General features: G+C 40.9%; 2 protein-coding genes across 4 annotated transcripts in view; one reads left to right on the plus strand and one right to left on the minus strand.

Annotated features, from left to right (window-relative positions):
- The window catches only part of LOC126547442 (uncharacterized), an 86,399-nt gene extending 77,214 nt beyond the window's left edge, over positions 1-9,185 (minus strand). For both annotated transcript variants that reach the window (XM_050195446.3, XM_050195444.3), the window contains exons 1-3: positions 8,979-9,185; positions 8,754-8,862; positions 1,657-1,785 (exon numbers count right to left, since the gene is read on the minus strand). In XM_050195446.3, coding sequence (XP_050051403.2) covers positions 1,657-1,785; positions 8,754-8,862; positions 8,979-9,005 — 265 coding nt within the window. In that variant the 5' untranslated portion in view covers positions 9,006-9,185. The remainder of the gene's footprint in view (positions 1-1,656; positions 1,786-8,753; positions 8,863-8,978) is intronic.
- Positions 9,186-9,439: 254 nt separating this feature from the next.
- Positions 9,440-26,489, plus strand: LOC126547451 (mitochondrial ribosome-associated GTPase 2). Of its 2 annotated transcripts, XM_055062760.2 has the most exons (8): positions 9,440-9,774; positions 10,262-10,409; positions 10,509-10,624; positions 12,033-12,254; positions 15,480-15,618; positions 18,928-19,100; positions 19,611-19,684; positions 26,245-26,333. In XM_055062760.2, the coding sequence occupies exons 1-7, from the start codon at positions 9,661-9,663 to the stop codon at positions 19,644-19,646; spliced, it is 948 nt and encodes a 315-aa protein (XP_054918735.1). In that variant the 5' UTR covers positions 9,440-9,660; the 3' UTR covers positions 19,647-19,684; positions 26,245-26,333. The 2 variants fall into 2 exon arrangements, with proteins under 2 accessions (XP_054918735.1, XP_050051412.1); XM_050195455.3 differs by lacking the exon at positions 19,611-19,684 and having other exon boundaries at positions 9,441-9,774; positions 26,245-26,489.
- Positions 26,490-26,695: the final 206 nt, after the last annotated feature.

Below are 26,695 nucleotides of genomic sequence, written 5' to 3' on the forward strand. Positions count from 1 at the left end.
ACAGTGATGCACTCCTCTTTCCATCATCATCCTATTGTACAATGTACTCCTTCTTTAAATCACACTACACACAGGCTTTCAAGCTCAAATGTTCACAAATATGACAAAGTTGTCATTATCTGCTCAATGCAAGTATCAGTTACCGCAGAACTTTGTTCCCTAACATGTCCCTTTATTTTCAATGAAGGGGCCTAACTGCTGCTTTCTAGAACCAGTCCCTCCCTTCTGCAAGACTATCACTTGCTTTCTTGCACAACTATTTCTTGAAACAAGAAATAGTTAAATGAAACAAGAGAAGTGCTCAGTATAGTGTTGGTATTCAGAGTAGAGTGAAGCAACAGAGAACTAAAGCACATTGTACATTTATGATGTCGTAAGCATATCATCTTACTGGCCCACAAACTAAGCCATAGATTTCAAGTCTCACAAAGCACAGTAATCCATCAGTTGGCTATAACTGGCACTATCATAAACCTATTAGCATCCCCTATGAAATAAAATGTCAAAATGGACACTTGACACTTAAAAGAGTTTGAGCTTAGTTAAACTTTATGCTTAGGTCAGCTTAGAAATTTCATGAAGCCTACAGTGCCCGAACTGAAAAAGAGCATATTCCTTGGTTCTGTTTAATCAACAGCATTTTAGGCGACAAAGTCCCAAAAGACTACTGTGATCAGTATTCTCATCACTTTGTACATTAAGATAATATAAAGTTATAGCATAGCGTATGCTATATGCTATAGTACAGTGTACGCTAAGCAGCGTACGTTTATTACAGTTTTAGTTTTAGTTGTTTTAGATATCAGAGGCCATATGCCATCATCAAGGCTATCTCCTGACTTCACCGATAGGTCACACTGACATCTCAAATGTTTCTCTCGTTAGGCTTCGACTCGTTCGAAATGGGAAGCGATGGCAAAAACTCCACAAGGTTATCCATAATACTCTATCATCGAAGTGGCCCGAGACTAAGTGAAAGCCGTTTACACAGTCACATGCTACGAACGAAGTGAATTTTACAAAAGCAATGCCAAACTCAATTCGAAGCGGGCAGCTGGGACAACAGCCATGTTTAACGTAAACTATGTACACCATGCAAAGATGGGAATACTAAATCTGAGAAATAGCATGCGTACGCTATACGCTATGGGTAGTTTAGCATTCTGCGCATGTGCAGTGACGACCCACTATTTTATAGCGTACAGAATGGTATAGCGTACGGTGAACTAAAACTCTCTAATGCAAACTGGATGGACACAACCTCTTGCTCAAAAACATACTCAAAAGTGCAGTTTCTACCCAATGAAGTTAGGGGCTACAGTATTTACCCATGAATACCATATGGATTTTAGCAGAACTATTTGCCGCTTTGGTGGCCCTGTGCTTAAAGTTATCAATCAATTAGGTCTCACTCAGTGAGCTGCTAGCTTCCTGGTTAGCTCAGGTGATAGAGCAACTGCCCCAGAAAAGCGCTGGTCCCATGCTAAATCCCCGGGCAGGAAGAATTTTTCTTTGACTACAAAGTTTTCTTACTGCAAAACCTGGGTGGGTATCCATTGTAGCTTCAAGCTACTCACAGGTGGGCGACAATTTTTCTCTATTGTGAAACTTCTTCAAACTTGCGAATTACTGCAGAACCGATTTTGCCATGCTTACCCAGTGCTGATGGAGACTGCTTCAAACTTCGCAATGTTCCAACTCTTTTTGACTCTGCATCTCCATTCTCCTTGTCATCACCAAGACATTGTCGCTTTGGAGGTGAAACCTTCTTCTCGGTATCACCATCTGAAAAATCATATTAATGCACTGCAACACTTATGTAGCACCTAAGAGTGCACCACACTGCTTTTTTATATTATTTGTTCATTTTCACTAAGCCACTAAAGAGAGGTGCTATCTGTATGTGCAACGACCAAATTGCACTCGTTTTTAAATTTAACATTTCGGTTTACTGTCTCAGTAGCCTCTCCTAACACCAAGATATGGTAGTTCATGTTGGGGTCAAATTTTAGAAAAAGGATTAATTAAATTAGATATTGTGGAGATAAAATTATTTACTTTACAAGTCATCCTATGGAAACAGCTTTTCATGTTATTCATCATCCAGAAGCTGATACATTATACAGCAGACTCCCATTAAGACGAACCTGGTTAAGCTGAATTTTGGTTGGTATCTCATTGACCCAATAAGAAGAGAAAAAGAAATGTGAAAATTCGGGCACAACTCATCTACGATGACTGTCCAAGTATACGAATAGCCGTATTGTGTCATGTATGATGCACATACTGCAGCCAGGCTCCTCTTCCGCGCTTCATTCTGAACATGCTGCGCCTTCTGGCAGCGCTGACGTAAAGTCCACACATACCCAATGGAACATACACAGCGATCCAAGCTGGCATCAAAGAGGTCCACCATTGAAGAGCGACACATACCCACTGGTACATACCAATAGAAACGGCCCACAATTTTAGACTGTACTGCCTCTGGGATTGGCCCACATTTTTGTGAGATAGCTAGACAGCAGGAAAGAAAACTTGTCTGACATGCCAAGTCCTCTCTCAAGCTTCCCTCTGAACACACTGCACCTTCTGGCGCCAGCACTGTGAAGTGTGCGCATACCCAGCGGCACACACACAGTGGCCCAAGTTGGAGTCAAAGGGGTTCATTGAAGAGCCACACATACCCAGTGGCATTACCCAAAGGCACATACCCACGAGAACGGTCCCCATTTTTGGTGGGACAGCTAGATAGCTGGAACTAAAGCTGGCCTGACAATTCCAAGAATGCTATTTGCATAAAAAGCACTCATTATCAAACACTAATTCAGTTAAGACACGCTTCCACAGCCACCATTGCTCAGTTCAGCAAGAGGCCCAGATTGGCAGATTTGGAGGGAGGCAACTGCTAGCTACACAAGAAGCAGATGGTGTTTCTCTGCACATAAACAGCTATGCCAGCATTGACAATAACCTGCAGGGCTGACACTAAAAAAATAAATTCCTGGGTTTTACTTGAAAAAAAAAAAAACAATATAATTATGAGGCATGCCGCAGTGGGGGATCCGGCTTAATTTCGGCCACCTGGGTTTCTTTAATGTGCATCCAATGCATGGTACACGGCGGACGTTTTCACCCCCATCAAAATGTAGCTGCCACAGCCGGGACATGGCGCTGCGCCCTCGGGCTTAGCAGTGCAATGCCATAGCCACTACGCCACCACAGTGGGTAGGCTGACACCATAGAAAAAAAATATTTGAGGTCCTCAATGTGCCTCTGCTGGCTGGTGAGGCCATTGCTCAGTAGCCACAAGAACCAGTATCACACTTGATGCAGCTGATAATGCCCTGAATACTCTCGTGCACTTTTTTCTCAACATGAGGGCACTGCAAATTTTTTGAGCAAGCTGCATGAACTGCCAGATTTTGTGACAGTGCACAGTACCAACAAGCAACAAGCAAGGATGCATAAAGCAATGCTCTTTATCGTGCAAATCCAATAAATGTGTTCCTCCATTTGTTCTTTTGGTTTTTATGCTCTTTCCTTCATTATTTTGCACTGCGAATTCTTAGACATACCACGAATATCAGATTTTGAGTTCTGTGGATCCCTTCTGTTAAGATGAACAGAATTTCACAGTTCCTTCAAGTTCATCATGAGTCTACTGTACTATATTAAAAAAAAAGAACTAGAATAAATCATGCAACAGATTACTCAAAGTGGAGAAAAATTTCACTGAGAGATTCAGAGCATCAGAGAATTCTACAGCCAGATGATTTGTGGCGTGAAGGCAAGAATTAAAGGTACACTTTTGTTTATTCATAATAAAAAACACTGTCCTTGTGAGAGAAATTTTACTTTCTTGAGAAATAAATCAAAGTATTTTTTTGAGAGAGTGTCATTTACTATTTTGTGCATCTTCTACTATTTTCTAAGCATTTCTTTGTTTTCCACTTTTAATTACAATTACAAAAGAGCATGTGAAAATGTTCCAATCAAGTGTTGCAACATTTATTTAGTGCTTCAGTACTTTGCATTTACCAAATGACACTCTTCAAGCATCTATGTACCATAGAATCTTATTGGTACATTTCATAGGGGACTCCAGAAAAATAATGCATGGTCTGTGAAAACGTAACATCTGAAAGCGCTTGCAGCTTCACTAAACATGAGGCAAAAGCCTACTCTCCAACAAAACTATCTCAAGTTAAATAGAAAGCCAACATACTATTCAAAACTTGCCAAATAAAGCTTGCTATTTAGCAGACAATTAGACTGAAGGTTAAACATGTTTTTTTGGAACGGTTGCATCCTTGAATCACACTGAATGAAGCTTGCTATTTCGATCTGGCTCTTATATCTAATGTTTCACAATAACAGCATCTTTTCAAGCACTCGCAACCTTTTCTTTACAGTCCACACAGCCGTGTGTATTAAAGTAACCACAAGAGGTATCAAAGGCCATGATAGTGGCACTTAATGTAAGCACCACTGATGAACAATGCCACATTGGTGGTGTGCCACTACAGTTTTCATTTAGGCATAGCAATTGAGAATGAAATTGTAACAAATGGAAAGGTAATACACACGACCATATGGCAACAAAATGGGACCCCTGCTTCAGAGTACAAGAGCCAGGAAAATGTAATGAACAGGAATATATCAACAACATTCTACTGTGTTAATTTTATCTGCAAACATAACATGCTTAGGCTCACAAAGCAGCAGCTGTTACTGCAGGCAGTGTTCAAATGTTAAACCTTGTAGTAAAGTAGACCAATTGAGGGAGGTTTCTGTGTTGATATACTGCAATGATTACCTGGAGAAGTAAATTACATTATAGTCGTTAGAGTTTTTCTAACCCTTGGAAAATGTCTAAATTAGACTTTTTCAATGCTGCACCTAACTGTATCCACCAAGTGTGCTGTGGTTGTACAAAAAACTAGCTTCTGTAAGTCAAGACAATGTAATCATTCTATTCCAATGCTATTCTTTTTTGTAAGCTTTGTCAGTGCAACAAGTGCCACTCCACCCACATTATCAGGACCAACCGGCCGTGAACGGTGAATAAAGAAATAGAATTTAACGAAAGAGATCCTTGCATTATACCGGCATACATTTCAATTGAAGTTTAGGCACAGTTGAATAATGTTGAACTTGAATGCCTGTACGTTAGTGTCATCACCAAAAGATAGCAAAGAGAACAGGAGATTATTGACAATGCACATTTCATACTTTCCCTTAACATTTTTTTTTTATTTATCAATACTGCAGATTACCGTGTGGTCCATGCAGGAGTGGAATACAAGTAATAAACAGAATCATAACAAGCAAGTAACAATCAGACAGGAAGAAAAACAACAAAGATAGATAATGCAAGACATGGGACACTAATTACAATCATAATACAGGCATTCTAAGTCACGCACAAAATCATTTGAATAAAAGAAAGTGGGGACTAGAGAATTCCAGTCTGACAGTTTTAGGGAAAAAAGCTGTATTTATATGAATTCATCCTTGCGAATATTGGGGCAACTGTCCTGCTATGGGTGTGTCCAGTTTTCCTAGTTGAGTGGGGACACACGCAATTTGGTATACATGTATTTACTTTTGTTCCCTGCAAGACAGTTATGAAGAAAAACCAGCCTATTGACTTTTCCGCGGGATTGTAAAGATGGGATGTTATGCTGCTGTAGAAGTAAGGAGGGTGAGTCGGTCATTTTGTACTTAATGAATATGAAGCGCACTGCTTTTCTCTGCACACGCTCTTGAATATCATATTTGTTAGGGGGGTCCCATACAATGGAGGCATCTTTGAGTGTAGCCCTAACGTATGTATTATATGCTGTAAGTTTAACGTTAGGAGATGCACTTTTAAGTTTCCTTTTGAGAAACCACAATTTTCATAGCGCAGAAGTACAAATAGCTGATATGTAATGACCAGATAAATTTGTTATTTAAAATGATACCAAAGTACTTGCATTTATCTACTTCCTGTATATTAAGCTGGTTAATTGAGTATGTAAATGTGCTAGGTATTTTCTTACTCGTAACATGCAAAAGTATACTTTTTTCTGTATTTAATTCCATGTCCCATCGAATGCACCAGTCTCCAATGGCCTGTAGGTTTTCTTGTAATATTGCATGATCATTTGGACTAACGATTTCCTTAAAAACAATGCAGTCATCCGCGAACAGTCAACACCACCAACATGGCATTGTTCATCAGTGGTGCTTACATTAAGTGCCACTATCATGACCTGTGACACCTCTTGTGGTTACTTTAACATACACGGCTGTGTGGAGTGCAAAGAAAGGGTTGTGAGTGCTTGAAAATATGCTGTTATTGTGAAACTTTGTTTAGTGCACAACACAAAGTACCAAAAGAAAGCAAATCAAGGCACTGTCATAGATAAACAGAGCATGAATGCAACAATTGCAGACACAAGAAAGAATATTTACAAGTGACAAAAGTTTAAATGACAGACACAGTTCTCTTTCCGTCCCAATGTGATGGTCAAATTGAGCCATAGCCCCCCCCATTATTGTACTCTCTATCAATAAAAAAAATTTAATGCATGCAGATCTACATCACCGATATGTTCACATTTCATTTGTGCACGTGAGTACTCAGTCATCAGATGCCAAAGACTGTGGGCTAATATAGCCACGGTTGTGTTTTCAGTATTTCTGTAAAAGTGGTGCAACGTTAGCCATCTCTATTCAAAGACGAAACTTCATTTTTTTTCCCTGAGTGTTCTATTGAAATGAAAACTTACCAGATTTCCATAGACTATTTTGTCAATAAAAAGCATGGCAAGGGCAGTGCACTAATCACAATATAAGAATTGCTACAGGCCCTCACAAGAGACACAAGTAGAAAACCATCTCTCGCAACTTGAAGCATCATGAGCATAAAGCGAGCGCAAGCTCTGCTGGAAACCCAAGAGTAACTGCCCAATGAGACCATCGCCATTTTTATGGAAGAGATGACCCGTCCTAAGTTTCTTTAACTTTTGTCCAGACTGCATATACTTCATTATTGTAACATGTACAAGTACACATACAAGTACAAGACTGAAGCACAAACTTGTGTGTCAGCCTCCCAATACTATGCTAAATCTGGTGGTTCTATGACAAGAAACTCACAATTTTCACAACTACACGAACACTTCCTTTTTTTTTTGTCCTCAATTACTGATTTGTTCAGTAGATGAGAATTTTCAGAATTTCATAAAAAATGATGACAAATATATCTGCCTCAGTTTCTTTAGAAAGCTGTCAACTCAGGCATCATTGTATGTAGCCTACATTCATATAACACAAAACAAATAATTATTTTTTAATTTTACCGGTCCCAAAGAAGTACCAAGTGCACCTCTGATTGCACAAAAATTCTGGAGGTACACAGCAACACAGGAGGCACACAGCAACAGGAGGTGGTTATCAGGTGATATCACAAATCACTGATGCATGCAATAGTCAGCATCCCATAGCAGTGGACACAGGACACACAATGATCGTGCTGCTGCCAGCTGAGTGCATTGAGTTCTCTTCCGTGCAGTCGCACTCCCTTTCCCAATGTGCCTCGCTAGATATTTTTACATTTAATTCTCTACAGAAGCTGTTAAAGTAAGCAAGGCATGAATGCACTCACAGAACTTCACTATAGAACAGCCTAAGTCAGAGATAATGAGTGCAGGCATCCAGTGAACCATGAACAAATGGCCAGACGCAATATCATGGTAGCCTAGATGTCTGCACAGTGCACATTCCTTTGTTAATATTGATGCAAGCCAGTGCCACAATGCAGTGCTCTCTCAAGTTGCTAACTTTTGAAAGCACTTGTAGGTATGATCATAAGAAAAAAACTTGCTATTCCAGCTTAAGAAATCTTGGACCTGTGAGCATGAATACACTGGCTAAACTGGCTGCATACAGCACACAGTACACGGCAAGCATCCAATGAACCATTGCTGGATGGTCAGACACATGATAGCACTGATGCCTGAGTAATGCCCACTTCTTTGTTAACGCTGACGCAACTATACCGTGGCATAGAAATGCTTTCAAGCTGCTTCTGCTTGTAGATATCAACATATCTTAAAACTGTGAGGTATACCTTTTTTTTTTTTTTTGCAGCATAACTAAAGAATTACCAACACGGCGAGTTTTCCCCTTAAGCACAAGACATTTATGTAGATGTCACAGTGACGAAAACAAATTTGCGCACTACAATTAACAGAAACGATAGCTAATTTGTCAGCTTATTGGCTTACACGATATAGCAAGTTCCTACCGTGAGCATAATCGAATCATCAAATCTCTACAGATTAAAAAGTTATGTAGTCAAAAAATTATTCATTCATCCCCCCTCCCTCTGTTTTTTGTCGGCAGGTTGGCAAGCACCATCATTGTTCACGCACATTACAAGGTCATGACACACCCCGTGGCGATCGTACACGAGGATACGCATTAACGAAGTTTTATACACCATACATTTAGAAGACAAAGCTGTAACGATCTCTAACCTCATTAAGGCATGTTCGTCGGCCTGCAATAGAAGCATACGGGTCCAGCATTACAGTCATGAAAAATGCGTCGATTGGTCATTTGGACCGTTAAACATTCATAAGCTCCATACGTAAGCATGAAACGCAACTGCAACATACGATTGCTTGAGGAAAATATGTAAGAATACGAATGGCAAGAAAATATTCACTGCATAGTACAGGTGCCAAAAAGCACAACCTTACCACATCGACAATTTAAATCATCAGCAGTTAGACTGCGCTTTGAGGGAGCTGGTTCCGCCGTTTTGTGACGCAGGTTTCTGCCCCTGGCCCTTGTGCGTTCTGCGAGCTTCTGCAAGAAAAAACATGAATGTAGTTCAGACACGGCATGAAACTTGCACGTCTTACGACAGATGTAGTGTAGAATATGTTGTGTGATCACAAAGTGCCGTTGTGTTGGCCACTTACTCTGGCATATTCGTCAATATCGTCCATTTTGGCAACGCCCGAGCTAGACAGTTACACTAGCACGCCTGGAAAGCCTAGCAAGCTAAGCTCTGAAATATTTTCTACGAGGAATACGTATAACACAGGAACGGGTACGTCAACAAATTTCAAGCGAAAGTCACAACACAGCTCTCACAACCAACGGCCCGCAACCGCCGCCAAAGTTCAAATGAAATCTCGTGTTTACCATACCCATTGTTGCTGCTGCTTGAACAGTTTCTAACGGCAGTTTTTTAATGGTTTAGTAGTGTTAATATATGACTTACAAGCTGTTACTTTAAAAAAGCGCTAAAATTTTGATGTTTGAAGCATGTCATTGTTTTTCTGTAGGGCATAGCGAACAATACGCGGCCAAGATAAAGGAAATCTTCTTCCATAAACGAAATCGAAAGAAGATGCAGCCGAAGCTCAACCGAAGCTTGGCCGAAGTAAGCCGATTTTACTTTAATGGCGCCACTCATATGTAATTTTCCTGATGGTTGCTTGTACAAAATGAACTGTCCTTTGCGTTGGTTCTCTTTAATTTTTATCCAAAAGTATTAATGTTGTGCTGGCACTCTCCAGTGTGAAATATAGTCAGTTAATCCTGCGTCTGTGCCCAGATATTGTTAATTTGGGATAACTGTTTCGACTAAACTAAGCGATGATATTAAGGCCGATATTGTTTACTTGTTCAGCGCGAGAACATTTTTTGGTCAGGTTATGCAGTACGGCACTTCCAATGCGAGACACCAAACCGAAATCTCGACATGTTCGAGTAAGTAAACGATGTGATTCACGTGGGACCGCTGCTTTGCGACGATTTCGCTTGAAATATGCACGAGCCGAGAGTAAGCTCTTAGCGTGTTCTCAGCTCGTGCATACGTGTGTGGTAACGTGAAGTTTTCAAAGGTCGAAGATACCCGTTGTAAAATTTTACGTAATGAGAGTTGAACTGTTTAAATCGAATTTTCTACATATTATTTCCCCTGTTTTTTCTACATATTTATTGTTTGACCAAAGGGTAAGGCAGGTATCCTACAGTGTTGCTTTGCGATTGATCTCTGCTTGTGCGAAATTGGGCACATCCTAAAGCTGACAAGCGACGAAAAGCAGAAGCCTTGACTTTAATATTATTTTAATAAGTGGAATGATCAGAAGTGGAATAAGCTAGAATGATCATTTAGGAATAATAATGTTATCCAAGCCTACTAAATCTGATCTGTTCAATCACTAACCGATATCTGTGCCCTCTGTTTCGCCAGCCATCACACTTCGTAGACTGGAAACGAGTCAAGGTTATCGGAGGCCCAGGTGGCGATGGTTGCATCTCGTTTATGAAGCTCTTCTGCAATCCAAATGCTGGACCTGATGGAGGAGATGGTGGAAATGGTGGTCATATCGTTTTTGAAGGCAAGATGCGTTTCTTCTTCTTTTATTTTTGAGTGAGGAAGGGGGTTGGGGTTTCCCGTGTAGCATCTTCTTTTCATGCTCGTGTTTTTTTCCCTGCAGCTACCAGTAATGTCAAGTCTCTGGAGCATATAAGCTCAACCATATGTGGTAATGCTGGCCTGCGAGGATTTGGCAAGGACATGCACGGACGATGTGGGGAACACACCGTTGTTCCTGCAAGTATTCCTGTTTTTTTTCCCTCTATGCACAAAATGGGAGCATCATGCTTTGTAGCTGTCTGCTTTAGTATGTTTAAAGCCCGAACATTGTTTCACTTCAAAGAAAATTTAACCAACTTGTTTACATCTATTTCTGGCAATGTAGAGTACATTGGTATGAAGAAAACTGAAATTATAATTTAGGAAAAATTAGTTCTACATGATTAATTAATTGCCAATTGATTTGCTGAACTATCCACAACTGAAAACTTCCTCCAGTATTTCAAAAACGCTAGCATGGTCTCTACATTGGGTTTCCAGCACTTAAACAGTTTTTAGGCTTCAAATTCAGCATATCAAAAATAAAGCGTTGGGCTTTGTGGTGTTAAATGACCAAGAAGGAAGCACATTTCTTTTAAGTTAATTTTTTTATATATTGCAGTTACACAAGCCCTACATAGGTTCTAGCCCCTCATGTTCTAAAAAGGTCTTCCACTCGATATTGCACCTTATCTCAAGCAAGCAGATGTTTCCCCTTTATAGAAATGGTCGCAAAGTTTCAATGACAACCCACAGGGATTCTAGTTAGCTTTAGTTTTAGTAACTTGATTGGTACCTACAATCATAATGGCGCATGCCAAGCTCCCGAATGACAAAGCTTTGGACTTTGTTTGTATTTTTACTTGTGAATCTGTTCAATAAAGGAACATTAAGCAGTAACACCAAGTTAATTCAGTGAAGTATTTCTTCAACACTTGATTTGCATTTATTTGGCTGAATATGCTTGATTCTTAGTGAAGCAAATGAAGGGCGAGGTTTCCCTTTTCAAATTTAATGCCTGAACTGTAGCGTGTCATCATTTTGCATTCTCTTCCCCTGTCCTCATCTTTATTAGCAGTGAATATGATATGCAGTAAACACAAACTAGGTGGTCATCGCACAACATTTTCATACTTGCAAGAAGAGGATGCAGGCATTTAGTGAAGCGTGACACCACTTGTACAATAGCTTTTTTAAAAAAAGAAGTTTGTCATGGTTGCGCCAAGTATCAACATACCTGCATATTTTTCTCTTGCAAGTTTTTGTAACGGGCTTGCAGTAATCTGTCACACTATGCTAAAAGAAAGTAGCTTAATATTGGCATGATACCAGGACTCAATGCTGCATACACTGCCATGTTAATGCAAGGCACATCATATAAGGAAACAGAATTTGACCTGAGGTGCATGTTTATTAGTTGCAAGAATCCACTTGCTGTTGTGCCAGGCTCACTTTTAATGGCAGTGATATTGTCTGGGTGGATACATATTTTGGTTCATTCATCGTTGAATGTAAACAGCAAAGCAACCTGGGAAAGTAATATTTCTTTAACTTGGATCTACTAAGCAAGGTAATGCTTATTCCTGTAATGTAATGTCTTGTGCAGGTGCCATTAGGCACTGTGGTGTGCAGTGAGGAAGAGCGCCCACTAGCTGATCTGGACACAGAAGGGAGCCGTTTCCTAGCAGCTCGTGGTGGTGCGGGTGGCCGAGGAAACCATCATTTTTTGTCCAATGAGAACCGTCATCCACGTGTCTGTCAGCTGGGCGCCCAGGGAGAGGCCATTGTCTACCATCTTGAAATGAAGACCATGGCTCAGGCTGGCCTGGTGAGTAGTGATCAGTGTTAGAGAGCATAAAACACTTTAATTAAACAAATAATACAGTAAAACCTCAATATAATGAAGTTCAGTATAATGAAATTCTCGATATAATGAAGTATTTATCTTTTTATAACTTCTTGGCCATAGAACACCATGTATTTTGAACCTCAAATTAGTGAAGTGTGTTTGTACACAATTTCAATGTAAGAAAATTTTATTGTCACTGCAAAGGAATACCAAGGCAATAGATGGAAAATTCCGTAGACACAGATGGTCAGATAGCTGAATTGCATATGGCTGCTTACAAATGCACATCTCAAATCGCGCCACACTACCGAGAGCAACCGTCGAAGCAGCCGACATCATGTTCCATATAAATTCCTAGTGCCATAAGATACTACCGTGCACCATATGCTTTCGTTGGTAGTGATAGAGTGCGAGGGTAAGCTGAGAAGGATGGAGGCTGGGTGAGTGCAGTCTTCCTACGCAAACAAAGGGAAAGAGAACGAGCTCGTGGTAACACAATCAAGCACATGCAAAGGTGGGGGGCAGGTTGGCGTGTGTCTCTTTTTGTAGTCCATATAGGAGGTCCCATTGCAGTCTTTGACTTCGGGACCTCCTTCTGTATATTAACATCTTGTAATCTTTCTAATCATCTCAATAAAAACCGATAAAACCGAAACCCTGCCATGGTTGCGCATGGCTGAGTGCATACGCAGCCCATGCAGCCTGTTTTAGAGGTAATCTGCCGAGTGCGCAAAGACTGGGCGAGACGAGATGGTATGGCATCATGGGCTCTGTCTACCTGCACGTTTAGTGCTGGCGGTTGCGTAATCTCCAGTTTTGGAGACGCATTGAAGTGAGAGGCTGATGAAGCATTTGTTGCCTACTGCTGGTACTTTTCATGATAATGTTGCCCCACTGCAAGTGACACTGTCAATCGCAAGTGCGGAGTGGACGCAAAAATGTGGCTTGCTTCGCTTCGTACCGCCAACATGAAGGTATCGTTGGCACAGCATGAAACCATTTTTTTCATGTCTGACTCTCCAATTCAACAAAATTAATTTTTTTTCTTATTCAAACTTGCTTTTTACAATTCCTCGATGGGTCAAAAACGTTTGTGTACCCTTCTGTTTAACAAAAATCCATTGGCAACTGTGCTTATTTGCATAAAAAGTCAAATTTCAATGTAATGAAATTTCGTTATAATGAAGCAGATTGCAGATTTTACTGACTTTGTTATATTAAGGTTTAACTGTACATCTATAAGAACACTCGGCGTAATTTATTCCGATCAGAACAGTGATATATGTTGTAAATCAGTCAGTATGGTGTATGCTTGTGACTGACAAGAAAATACAGGAGAAAGGAAAGTAACAGACGGAAAGATGCACACTGCCAAATGAAAATTTATTGAAGCAAACTTCCCTTTTTAAAGAAGGCCCCATGATTCCGGAGTATCCAAACAGGCAACATAACGCTGTTACACTCTGCCAACAAAAGAAAGAACTTAGATTGTCCCAGAACAAGCTAACCTAGAGATTTCAAAGGAAAACCAAATTCACTTTTATGGAGTGTACTGGGTGCATGAGGTGTTTGAAAACACAGCTTCAGATTCAGATTGCCATAGAAATTAATGTTCCTGATACATCAGTCTAGACGCTTAACTTCATATTCAACTACTTTGTCACCAATCTAGCACACCTTTTCCAAGGTAGAAGCTTCCATTTTTACACAAGTATCACTTGCGTTAGCTGCTGGTCACATAAACTTGACATATTACCACCTTGCTCAGTGCGGCAGGGTCCTTTGTTTTCAAGGTCAGAAAAGAGCTCATGCTTTTCGCAGTGAAGAGCCATTGGTGAAAAGAGAAAGAAGTACTGTCAGCAGTCAGATATCATCCAGATATTTAAGTTTGTCCAGTGGATGCAGGCTATCACGAGTAGCAACCCTGAAAAGTCAATGATGGCCATTGCCAAGCAGCTACAGGTGGAATAGTCAATACTAATCACATTTTATCTTTGCAAGGACATTAAGTACTAGGTTTATGTGACAGCTTTGCATCCTCCTGTGTGGCCTGCACAACCCAAGAATGGCTTGGTGCAAACTTCTATGAGTGTCACAGGCTTGTCACAGCCTCCTACTTCTAGTTCTGAATATTTAAACTTGCTAGACTATGTTTGATACACCACTGAAAGGTATACTAGAAAACAGGCGCACAATACTAAAAACTCATCCAAGGCTACTATTCTTGTCAACATCCACAAAGATACAAGTCGCAGCCATGTTCAAAAGTGTATTGAGTCAATTATTGAGGAGAAAGGTGGTTTTACTGAACAATTTTTGGAAATGACCGTGAAAATAGCACTATGTACAAAATTTCATCCAAATACTATACAATTTTGTTTGGAACATCCTTTCTTTTCCTAAAGTCATTATTGTTTTCTTTAGTACTTTGCACTCCCGTTAATTCAACCTCGGTTAATTCGACTTTTTGCTTAATTCAAGCACATAGGAAAGTCCCTGCAAGAAAGCATGTTGCTTTGGTTAAATTGGCCCCTGCTGACCCCCACCTACATGCGAGCAGCGGTTACCAAAAGCTTGAAAACACATTAAATTCAGCAGATGGTGTTGTTGCTTCTCTAGGTGCGAAGCTGTTTTATTTAAATTTATTTTATCCTTTAGTGGCCGACTCTCCTTGTGCCCAAGAAGCCATTCATTGCCACTTGTTTCATATCATGTCATGCTGAGGCAGTATTTAAACACATCTGCGCTCTTTGCCTCATGCTGGTGAAGTCACTCATCAAGAGCGAAAGACAAAAAGACATCACAGAATACTTCAAGTAATAAAAAAAGGATTTGAATTCATTCATTTTGCCACCATTTGTTCATTCAATCTTTCAGATACTTGACCTTGCAAGGGTCTAATTAACGGGAGTCGGCTGTATCACTGTATTGTCTGTATTGCTGTACAAAAGGTAATTTGATTTTTTCACTGAAATCTTGTGTGGTACCATTTGATGCATATTTGTTGATGCTATGATGTGGCTTATCTTGCAATTAAAACCAAAATAAGGGCTTTGAGTCTTGCTACTATGCCTTTATTTTGTATGAGATGAAAGGGAAGCATAATGGTATTTGCCTAAGGTGTTGTTCTTTTTGTGGCCTGGTAATGTAATTAGACATGTTCAAGGTCTTATGTAGTGTTTTTTTATTGCAATATATTTTTAGGTCGGCTTTCCCAATGTGGGTAAATCTACTTTGCTGCGTGCCATTACAAGAGCCCGGCCTAAAGTGGCTGCCTATCCTTTTACGACACTGAGGCCACACGTAGGTGTTGTGAGCTATGATGATTACCTCCAGTTGGCTGGTAAGCATATTTTCTGCTGTTTTATGTACTTTCCTTGTGTTCTGAGAGTGAGAATGGTACGATTAAATTAGAACATTGTGTAGTGATAGCATGAAATATACATTAGACATGTGACGCATCATGTGACCATGGAAATAATGCTGAAGGCTCTGAAAAAGCAGCCATCTTGCACAATGCATGGTCCAGTTTGTAGTAGTCTTTATGTAGTACTTTTTCTTTCACTATGTGTCTGCTGGCTTTATTTTAAATCCATAAGCAGGAGAGGGCACCTAATGTGTCTCTGAATAAAAATAAAGCAATACCTATATGCTTGACAAAGAACTTGGAATAATAATTGGCAGCACATTTCCAAAGTTTACTGCATATAGTGAGTAAACAAAGGAATTTGTACTGGGCAAAGGTTAGCTTGACACAAAATGCAACATGTGCCACAGGCCACGCAAACATAAACAGAAAATTATAGTTACAATGGCAACAGTATTGCTTATATTTGAGCAAAATTGTTTTAGAGAAGTTATCATAGATGGCAGTATTTCTTATCTCTATAATATTCAAGTTAACAAACTTTGCAATGGAGTCCATGGTTATAATTTATAGTATTCTTATTTTCAATATTGCATTATATGTTTGTGTCATCCTAACATAACACCAATGGTAGATGGTGTTATGTTAGCTACATGGGCTTGTAGGTATGGCATCTTGTGTCTCAGTTGTTCTGTGTGGCAGGCAGAATGACTGGAACACAGAAAGGCACGTTAGACAGAACACACAGTGCCAATGGTAGACTTGTACAGTATACTTCCATTCATTCAACTGGTTAATTTGATTTTTTTTAAGGTTCCAGCCAGTGATTACAGGCCATAACTTTAATTATTTCAATCTTGAAATTGGCCCTTGCAGGATAATTCAAACTTTACAGGGCACCACACACATGTCTAACCCCACTGGTGACTGCAATGGCTGCAGCATCTACCTTGGCAGCACTTAAGAGACAGCAAATGCTTTGAAGACACATTATCCCTGGCCAAAACCGTCAACTTTCGTTCTGCCTTTGGCTGATTTCAAAGCAAAAAGAGCAGTTCACTAGGAATGATTACTGTATTTACCCCTTTTCTAATTGTTCTGAAAACTGCCTGCGCATTACTGTTGGATACAAAACCGAAATCATGTTTGCGATATTACCAGCAACCTACTGCCAGAGCCAGCGTCAGTGTTATTTTCACCCAGGATGGCGGTATAATAAGTGTTTGCACATGATGGCAACAACACGCTGCTTTCAGGGTTTGTTAAATTAGAAAAGCTCATCCAAAAGATAAATTTTAAATGCTAAGCCAGTGGCAACTTAGTAGCATCAAATGTTTTCAGCACTTGAAGACTTGCATGTGTCGCAGGATGAACTGACGGGGTGGTCAGTCTAGGTGTGGGCCATCATCGTACTTGTGATTGTAGCAGAGTGGTTTAAGAAATGTAGAATGTAGACTAGAAGCAGAAATGGACAGAAATGCAGAAATGGACTAGAAGAAGGGCAACATGTTGTGCTCCATAAACAGCAGTAAAAATCTGTCTGAGAGTGACAATAAACAATAAGGGTAAATAAATTTCTTTTCTTGTCAAGGGAGTCTCTGCAGGTTTCATCTTATTTCTGATTCATACTACTTTCTGTGTGTCTGTGCTATAAAATCGAGTGTGCATTAGCCTTGGGGTGTACATCGTTTTATGGTACAAACCCATATATATAAGTGGGTGTGCACTGGATTCTGGGGCACATTAGAATCTGGTAAATACTACCAAATGAAGCAGTGGTGTGTTTCTCAACATTTTTTATGCCTCTTCTTTTAATTCAAGCCACCGGGTAATTCTATGAACTTCTCCAGACTCGTAAAGGTCAAATTAATTGAGGTCGGCTGTAGTAAAACCGTGTTACCCGCCCCTTGCAGGATGGGTAAAATGTAACTTTTCACTGGAGTAAGTGCGCGTCTGCTCCTCTAGCCCAGCTGTGCGCTGCCACACCCTATCTTGGAGGTAATCTCTGGCAGAAGCAAAGGTTCGGCGAACCGAGATGGCATGTGCGCTGTCTTCGAGCACGTCTAGTACTGGAGGTTGCGTAATCTTAAGTTTCGGAGACATGTTGAAGTGAGAGGCAGCATAATTGTTCCCTTCCCTTAGTTCGCACTCTTCATCATGCCAGCATTGTGACAGCATGTGTTTGCAGTCATCGAGCAAGATCAGTTCATGTTCACCTGTGCACATGTGACACCAGGTGTTCTAATTTAATTACTGAGCGAATCTTTACTGCAATTATATGGCAGGTAAAACTACAAACCCTACTTTGTGCAGTTGTGCAATGCTTTGCTATTGTTATCAATTCTTCACCTTTTGGGTGTGACTTTTCTTTAATGCAGCACAGAAAAAATGTTGCCATTGACAGAAGCAACTTTCTCCTGAAATTGATTTATTTGCAAAAGCTGCCTTATCCTGAAATATATTTTTTCGTGATTTTGAGGACTTGATCCTTGCATCCCCCTTATAGGACAATATGCCTTTGTAACTCTTGTGTGTTGGGGAAGTGGTTGTTATTGATTTCTCTGCACCTCCTGTCATGCGTAAGATTATATGATTGCATAAAAACATAGAAAGAACTTTCACTAAGCAAAAACACATTGAAAACAGAACTGGACCAGGCAGCCCAAGAAGCTGCTTCTCTTGAAGTAAATGGTGATGTTAGAACATGCATGCACCGGGAAGATGTGCATCTGTGCTTCTATTTTGAAAATTATGTTCAGCTACGAGTCCTAAATTTTTTGTCGTGACTCTTCTTGGAGGAAAAAAATAAAACAAAGATTGCTTCATGAAGGTTTATGTTGCCGAAACCCTAACGCCAGCATTTACATTGAACATAGCCACTTATGATAACTAGAGTTCTGCCAACTTGGCTTAGATAGCATCACAAAATTTCCCCACCTGACCTGCTGCTTCCATGCAATATCACATGCTGATAGTGCAGCCTGCAAGCACAAGGTGGCCAATAGAAATTCTTTTATTGAAGACTAAGGATCTGTAGTGTGTACGGCAATTTCTAAAATTATTTTATGGATAAACTGTGCAATTTTCATCAACATTGTTTGGCACACATGACCAAAATGTGTTGTGGAGAATTTGACGATATAAGCTTTGTTGAAATCTGGAGCTTTAAGAATTGCTAGATTTGCCCTTTGATGGTAATGTAACCTCTCACAATCTGTTGGTATGCATAACCACTTGTGTCATTATTTTGGCTGTGTATGCATTTCTGGTAATTTGTATGTCCAGTTGCTGATCTTCCAGGACTCGTGGAAGGGGCCCACAAAAATCGAGGCCTGGGTCATGCTTTCTTGCGGCACACAGAGCGATGTGGCTGCCTCCTTTTTGTTGTAGACCTGCAGTGCCCTGACCCAGCAAGTCAGTACACTGTGCTGCTCACGGAGCTGGAGCACTATCGTCAGGCAAGATTCTTTTCAGCCCTCTTGTTTGCACTACTTCATAGCACAAGTGTTTGATGCTAGTACATTCCAAGAGAAGAGCACCGAAAAATGTGGTGGTAAATGGCAGAACAGTGAGTTGTCACCTTTGTTCTCTTTGTTGCCTTCAGTTCTAGGAGCTTCTGCTGCACACCATACTGTGCAAGCTACTGAATGGACCGAAAGCCATTCTGCAATATCAGCTGCTTGGTGATCGTAATACTTTGGCACATAACAGGTTTTTTCCATAATAAAATTACAACATGTTTCTTTAGGGACACTCTTTGCAGAAATATAGCAGTGGACATGTTGGAGCTATAGAAGTTTAAAAAAAAGCAAGCTTGTGCCTCACTCTACGCATTTAGTTACATGTTGCATGATTCTGTAAAAAAAGATACTTTCTTTCTTTTTTTTCTTTTTAACAGCTTTCATTAAAAGCACTACTCCAGGTTATCACACTAATGGAAACAAACTTATGAAAATCTCCTATTGTAGATATCACAATTCTGTCACATCACCTGGATTACTTGAAGAGGTAGAACTACTAGCAAGACAAATTGTAGCGTAAGGTAAGCTTACTAACAAAATTTCACTAATTAACTGTGTAATTAGAGAACATTTCACCATTGTGGAAGTGAAGCACATCAGCACTGAAGTACTAATCTCCATTTAGCAAAAACCTTGTGCTTAGCACTAGTCTTGAGAAGTATATCCTCAATAGCTATGGCAAAACGCATTGATGTTCCAGTTAACATTTATCGGCACTCCATTTTCCTTAGTTCTCAGCTGAGAAGTGTTAACTACCGTATTTTCCGGACTATACAATTTTGAGAGATTTTGCGGGGTGCGAACTATGCATAATTTTATTTCTTAAGATCGGAGGCATGCTTGAACATAACGAGGCCATACTGTGCCTGCAAACATTTCCCATGCTAAATTACACAGCAAAATCAGTTCCACAATGGTCATCGCTACACTTGAGCAATATTTCTAGCTTATTCTGGCAGCTCAGGATATTGTTAGGGTGTATGAAATATGTGCCGTAAAATATGAAACACCGTGACATTGTACAAGCGAATTCTGCACCTTCCCCACATTGTTCAAGCTCAGCGTAGTCTTCTGCGCGCAAGAACTAAAGATTCTGAAGGTGATTAAGACATAGAGGAGCCATTCGTCGAATCTGACATGCTTGACTGTTTGTTCTGGCAGCCCAGACGAAAGTGATTTTGAGGGCATTTAGTATTGACTCCTGAATACTGTCTGATAAAGGACCCACGCTTTTACTGGTTGACAATAAAATTTTTGCTTACTTTGTGGTCTCCATCTTGTGGTGATCCACCGGGGCTCACCTAGACCACTGCGCAGGTTCAAGTATCCAAGCCCTCAGGGGGACGACCAGCTCAGCAGCATGTGTTGCGTGTGCTTGAAGCAGACGTTCGTTCAGTTTCCACTGCGATTGAGACGTAGCGCCACAAGAAGGCCCAGAGTGCAAAGAAGGCATTTATTATACGAATACTTCAGCATTGTCGAACTATTACAGCCTATCTGCACGGTGTGCATAAGCCGGAGCTCCCACAATTCAAGGGTGGCACAACAGTATCAGAGAATCATATAACATGCTGTTATATGGCAGAATGGCTGCCAACAACGGTGCTACCAGGGCTATGTCCCTTCAGCTCAATATACCCTCTGAGGGCAACCCAGTACAGTATAACCGCGCACGTGAAGTGAGCCACGTCTCCAGAACAGTAGCCTCCAGAAGCCTCGAGTAGCTCCAGAACAGGAGCAGGGAATAGGTTTGCACCCGCCTCGACGTGGCCAGCCAGCAAAAGGGCAAACCAGGAGAAACGGAATTTAGTACGCACCATTTCGTTGCCTGAGAGCTTCTCCCCATGCCCCAGCTTTCACGGTCGGCTCGAGCCACCACGAGAGAGGGGATGCAAGTTCCCGCCCAAACAGACCAATCGTGTGAGTCCTCAGTCTGCTTGAGTGTGGATGGCAGCAAATTCTTTATGGCCCCGCTGCTGTATGGTGCCCTTGGAGCAAAGAAAGAGGGAAAGCGGTGGCCCGCGCATGCCAAGTTTGAAAGCGACTTTGCCATGATACGGTCCCCATGCCTAAAGCCTGCTGCACTATGACACTGCAATGAAATGGAGGAACACAATCCCCACAACCTACTGTTATGGACTATCCAAGAAAAGCTTCTTATTTTAAGCCTAAATTGCCCTCTGCAGACTATATTGCGGAAAATGTGGTAGTATATTGGTGCATTTCACCATAGTATTATCTCAAATAGTTTTTTTTTAGAGAAACTATGAAGTGGAATACAGAATCATTTGCCACACATTTTGTGGCAAATGCCTTGTGACAAGGACTAGTCCCGGGGTTACTAAATTTTGGACATGCTTTCAGTAATGGCAATCTTCAATTCTGCTGGTTAATAACGAAATATTACTGAGTAACTTATAACTAATGAGTTCATCACTGATCATAAGCAAATTTATGTACATCATTATGAATAATTTTTTAGTCCATAATGCAGGTACACCTGGTGTAGTGTGATAAAGGGTTTGGTTTTATAGCAGATCACAGTCAAGCACGCACAAACAAGGACAAAGTGAGGAGTAGACAACACAAGCACTTACTTTCAACTGATCGTGTATTTACAAAATTGCATCATATAAATACTTTCCTTCATGATGTCACAAGACGGAAATGCTGACATCAGGTGGCCATGCTCAGAAACTTAGTTTCTTTGGACGACAGAAAAACAGAAGGTGCGCTGACGCATGACACACCCGCCTTTCTAATGCAGTCTGCTTCAGTTAGCTCCCTAACACCCTGGTTGTTATTTTTGGCTGCTATCTTACACATGTTGAACAAGGGTTTACATGGCTTCTTGTTCTTTATTCCACAGTCATGACAATGTACGGAAAGATTCCCATCGCGGTAATTCGCCACCTTCCTCCTGTGTTCTAGAAGTCTTTCATTCAATTTTCTTATGATAAAATTCATATTGATGAAGCTCATATGAAATTCATATGATGCAATTTTGTAGATACACGATCAGTTGGAAGTAAGCACCTGTGTTGTCTACTCCTCACTTTGTCCTTGTTTGTGCACGCTTGACCGTGATCTGCTATGCATAACCAACTAGCCCAAAAGTCGGTGCTCTTGGTTTTATAACACCCATGTTTGTTCAGTTTCTGCACTGCTTGGCCATAGAACCACTGCAGTAGTTGAATGTTCCGGTGGACTTAGGCAGCACTGTCAACCACTTCTGCTATGATGTAGGGGCCACACTGTAAGCTCTTAGAATATTGAACAGCACGATGTTCATATGTGGTAATGGTTAAATTTTTTTTTACCAGGTCTGCTCGGAAACTACGATTACACACTGAAAGTTGTTCAGGGGGAATATAGTGAATATAGCGAGAATTTTACAGTGAAGCTGTTAAGGGAAGTTCCTCAACAGTTTCATGCAGCAGCAGTGAAAGCTAATGGTGGTGTACGGTGGCATGGTTGAATGTAAATAAAAGAACAGCAAGCAATGCAGCCTGCGTGGGAGCCCCAAATTTTCTTTGAAACATAATAGAAAACTTCTTCGCAAAGTTTATCTTAGCCAGATATCCGTGATTTTTGTTCTTTTGTTTCTCACATCGCATTTCACCAGCTCCACATTAAAGGTTAGCCAGGAGGGGCTCAAATAGACAAACATTTTGTGATTATTGCGTCTGGGCCTTTTGGCTAAGATCAGCTTTAGTATCTGATCTTAGAAATGTTAATGCCATGTTGAACCGTTTTACTTTTAATTATTTTACAGGAGCAGTTCAGGTTCCTGTACAAAACTCAGATAGAGTAAAGCATTGAAAAGAATCTGATATAGCAAAGGAATTGCACTGGGTATAGTGAAGTGCTTGCAAAGACTTGCATAGATTTTGGACAATGGCAAAACAGATCCCTAGGACTTACAAAGGGTGTGAGGACTTCCTTGTACAGCTTCACTGTCTTTGATGCACGAGTTGCTTGGATTGATATAGATCTTATATACATCTTGAATATACACTAAAACCTTGCTATAATAAAGTTGAAGAGGGAGCCAAAATAATTTGTTATGTCCATCATTGCCCTTTTGTTCAATATATGCCCAGTGGAGTGCACAATTGTAAACATGAAAATACAAATGCAGCTTTGTGGGCCACAGAATCATTACACGGCCACGTGTGCGATGAAATTTTAATAAAACAATGAAGAATCTCAGGCGTAGTGCCACTGTGATCTTGCATTGACAATGCGATCTTGGAGGCCATGCCCAGCTGCCAGACTGTGTGGCGAGCCAAAGAGAGATAGAAATGATAATCTTTTGCACTGCTGTGTAGCGTGGCACAGCTTGACTTGCCCAGTTGCGTCTGCCTGCGTGGCATGCCGCAGTCAGAGAGAGGCCAGTGGAAAAGTGTGATAGTGAGCCGCTCCTTGTGTGCATCTATGTGCAGTGGTGAGAAAAACCAGTGTTGCTTGCCGGCATATTCAACACGGGGACGCTAGAGTTTTGAACTGCAGCGGTGAACGAGTGCCAAAACGCGTGGAAACCACTGTACTCGGCTCACAACGGTGGGGTATTCTTTGGTTTTGGATATGAATCTAGTTTGTTATATCCATTGGCAGGACAATTTTACTGCATTAAAACAAGTGTCTAAATACATGGATCTCAATGGCTATTTCAAGGGGAATGTTATTTACTTTGTTCTATCCATTATTTCATTATAACAAGGTTCCAGTGTACATCCGCAAAGGTTTCTATCTTTTTTAATAGAGTTTAGTAATAGCCTATATAGGAGCAAATAAATGGTGCAAGGAGATGGCGCAAAGAAGTGAGCAACCCTCCCTATAGTAGAGGCTTTCCCTCATTGCCTGACGCAGCGTTGGTAACAGTTCCCTCGTGCATTCTCCTATACGAAGCCCAGGGCCCTGCCATCAACATAAAGGGCCCTGCCATCTTTCTTTTTCCTCCCTTCTTGTTGCATGGGATGTTTATAGTCATGATTTTGCGTGCTTTACGTTTCATGGGAATTCCCATGATCGCGTTGCTGCTGGCTATTTGTGCACTGCAAGAGGTACGCATTATGTGATAGACAAGAGCTGTGATGTTGCGTCTGCTGGCAAGAAGACTGGCTGCTCTGAAAATAAGGGCACGTAGGCTTTTGTTTTAATTTTTGACTGTTCTTGCAGCAAACACTGGTTTAATATTTTGCAAACACAATCACCCTCGTATAATCTACGCACCACTCTAGTTTTGAGTGCCTAAGCTTGGCGAGAGACCCATTAAAATTACCCTCCCCGACTGCAACATTTATAGCCTCTCTGCCTTGCTGTGTAAAACTCCTTTTTAGGACTTAGAGTAAACATTTTGAGGGTTCAAACACACAAACACGATTTTATATTTTATTCCAAAAATATTTCAAGAACATACCCCTTGCCAATATGAGTGCAGTAACAGTGCCGCCCCTTGCGCTTAACTTTATGTCATGTACTACCATCCTAGGCAGTATAAAACTGACAGCAATAACTCTTCAAGCATGATGTGCACATACTGTTATGCTGATGTGCTTCATTTGCTGGCAGTCATGGTACCAACACTGCTTGCTGTCCCCAGCACTTGCCTCCACAAGTTTCAGTAAGCATACAGCTAGCTCAACTGACTGAGTACCAGCACTAGTAGTTTATACTGTGCTGGCTTACTGGATTAAACTTTTTACACACCAAATTAGACCAATGAATGTGCAAACTTGTTTGATAATTTAAAGAGAAGCTTTCTTTGCCTCTTCAACTTTCCACTGCTGCTGCTGTTGCTGTCTTGCACACCACGTCAGTAGGCGATTCAGAGCGTGCATATACATTGCAGAAGCATGGCAGAGCGACGTGAGAAACTTGTTTGGACCTTTTCATCGTGTCACATGTGCACAATGCCCTCTGGAGCTCCCTGGATGTTGCCATAATACACTCCTGACAGCTGTAATTATCCGTGACCCTTCACAAAAGCATTGCAGAAACTGCTGCATTTACATTTCTACTGATGTGCAACAGTCCAGAGGAGAGGTAGATGGAATGGTTGAGAGGAGGTAGAGATGGAGGCAGACATTGGGTAGAGCCAACGCAGCCACGAATTGAGTGAATGACAGCCTTGCCACTCTTCACTTGCAGTTCCCATACATGGGGGAGGGTGGGAGAGGGAAAAGGCAATGTGAGAAGGTGAGTAAACGCTATACGAGAGCGGTTGCGGGCAAAAGTTCAAGGTACGGTACAGTACATTTCTGCTATTTCTGAAAAATAAACACCGTGCAAATTTGTCAAGCGGACAACTGATGCACAGCGTACAGTCACGAAGCTGCATTAAAGTACCTTAGCATCTAGGCAACACTACGGAAGCAATTGCATGTTAAATCAACACTTCTGTGCCTGCCGTGCTAGCTTTGTGGCTGTGGCATTGCTCGAGGTCGCGGGTTCAATCCTGACCACGGCAGCCACATTTCGATGGGGATGAAATACAAAAACGCCTCTGTACTTACATTCAGGTGCTCATTAAAGAACCCTAGGGGGTCAAATTAATCCATAGTCCGTCACTATGGCATGCCTTATTAATCCGATTGTGCTTTTGGCACATACAGCCCCATAATTCAATTAAAGTTTGACACTTCTGCCACAATGCAATATAACGTGAGAGGCAATGACAATGCTAACCTTCTTAGAGGTTATGAACTAAGATGCACAACAATGCCTCAAGCAAAATGTCTCACTGTGTGTTCTGTGTACTACGCAGACAAATGGCAGTGGTGCATGCAAGGTAACATTTAACATCAACTCGCCATTTTTGTATTTGGCTAAACACTGAAGAAATTAAACATTCACCGTCAACATCACCCCCAGTTATCACGAATCAATGCTAATAGCACAGAAAGCTTCACTTACATTGATTCCCACAGTGCGTGAGATCCGCATGATATTTGCTTCTGTGTCTGATGTGATAAATTCTGAAAAACCTTTTATGTTTTCGGGATCTTTGCGAGTCTGCACAAACAGTTGCACAAGTAAAAGCGGTGTAAAAGATGTTCCAAACATGTCTTGCTTTCAGGGGTTTACTGACGGCACCCATGCTGTGATTGCCAACAAGGTTGATGTGCCCGGCGCACTAGACCGCCTAGAAGCCCTGCGAAAAGAAATTGGTGGACGCTATCCCTTGTTTCCAGTGTCCGCAAAATATGGCGTGAATCTTTTAGATGTTTTGAAGTACATAAGGAGTACATATGATGCTACCGCACAACAAAATAAGTCTTCTTGAGTGTTTGTACAGTGCAGTAATAAATTATATTTACATAATTATTGTGTTAATGTCTACTGCACCACAGAGTCACTTGGCAGCATGAATAGTCTCTAGTGGACTGTGTGCATGTTGGATTTGCTTCTGCAAATTTACAAGTTTAATAAATGTATTTTGAGAATGTTGAACATCTTTAATTTTGCACTATTAACATCTCTGAAAAACTCAGACCGTTGAAGAATAGGACTGTCATGTTTCTGAAAAC

This window comes from Dermacentor andersoni, chromosome 1, assembly GCF_023375885.2.
Source record: "Dermacentor andersoni chromosome 1, qqDerAnde1_hic_scaffold, whole genome shotgun sequence".
Lineage (NCBI taxonomy): Eukaryota > Metazoa > Arthropoda > Arachnida > Ixodida > Ixodidae > Dermacentor > Dermacentor andersoni.

Bases quoted from the DNA above. Each gene is read 5' to 3' on its own strand.
- LOC126547451 (XM_050195455.3), top strand. From the start codon at position 9,661: ATGATATTAAGGCCGATATTGTTTACTTGTTCAGCGCGAGAACATTTT. The intron at 10,410-10,508 runs GCAAGATGCGTT...TTTTCCCTGCAG, and splicing joins TGGTCATATCGTTTTTGAAG to CTACCAGTAATGTCAAGTCT. The intron at 10,625-12,032 runs GCAAGTATTCCT...TGTCTTGTGCAG, and splicing joins GGGAACACACCGTTGTTCCT to GTGCCATTAGGCACTGTGGT.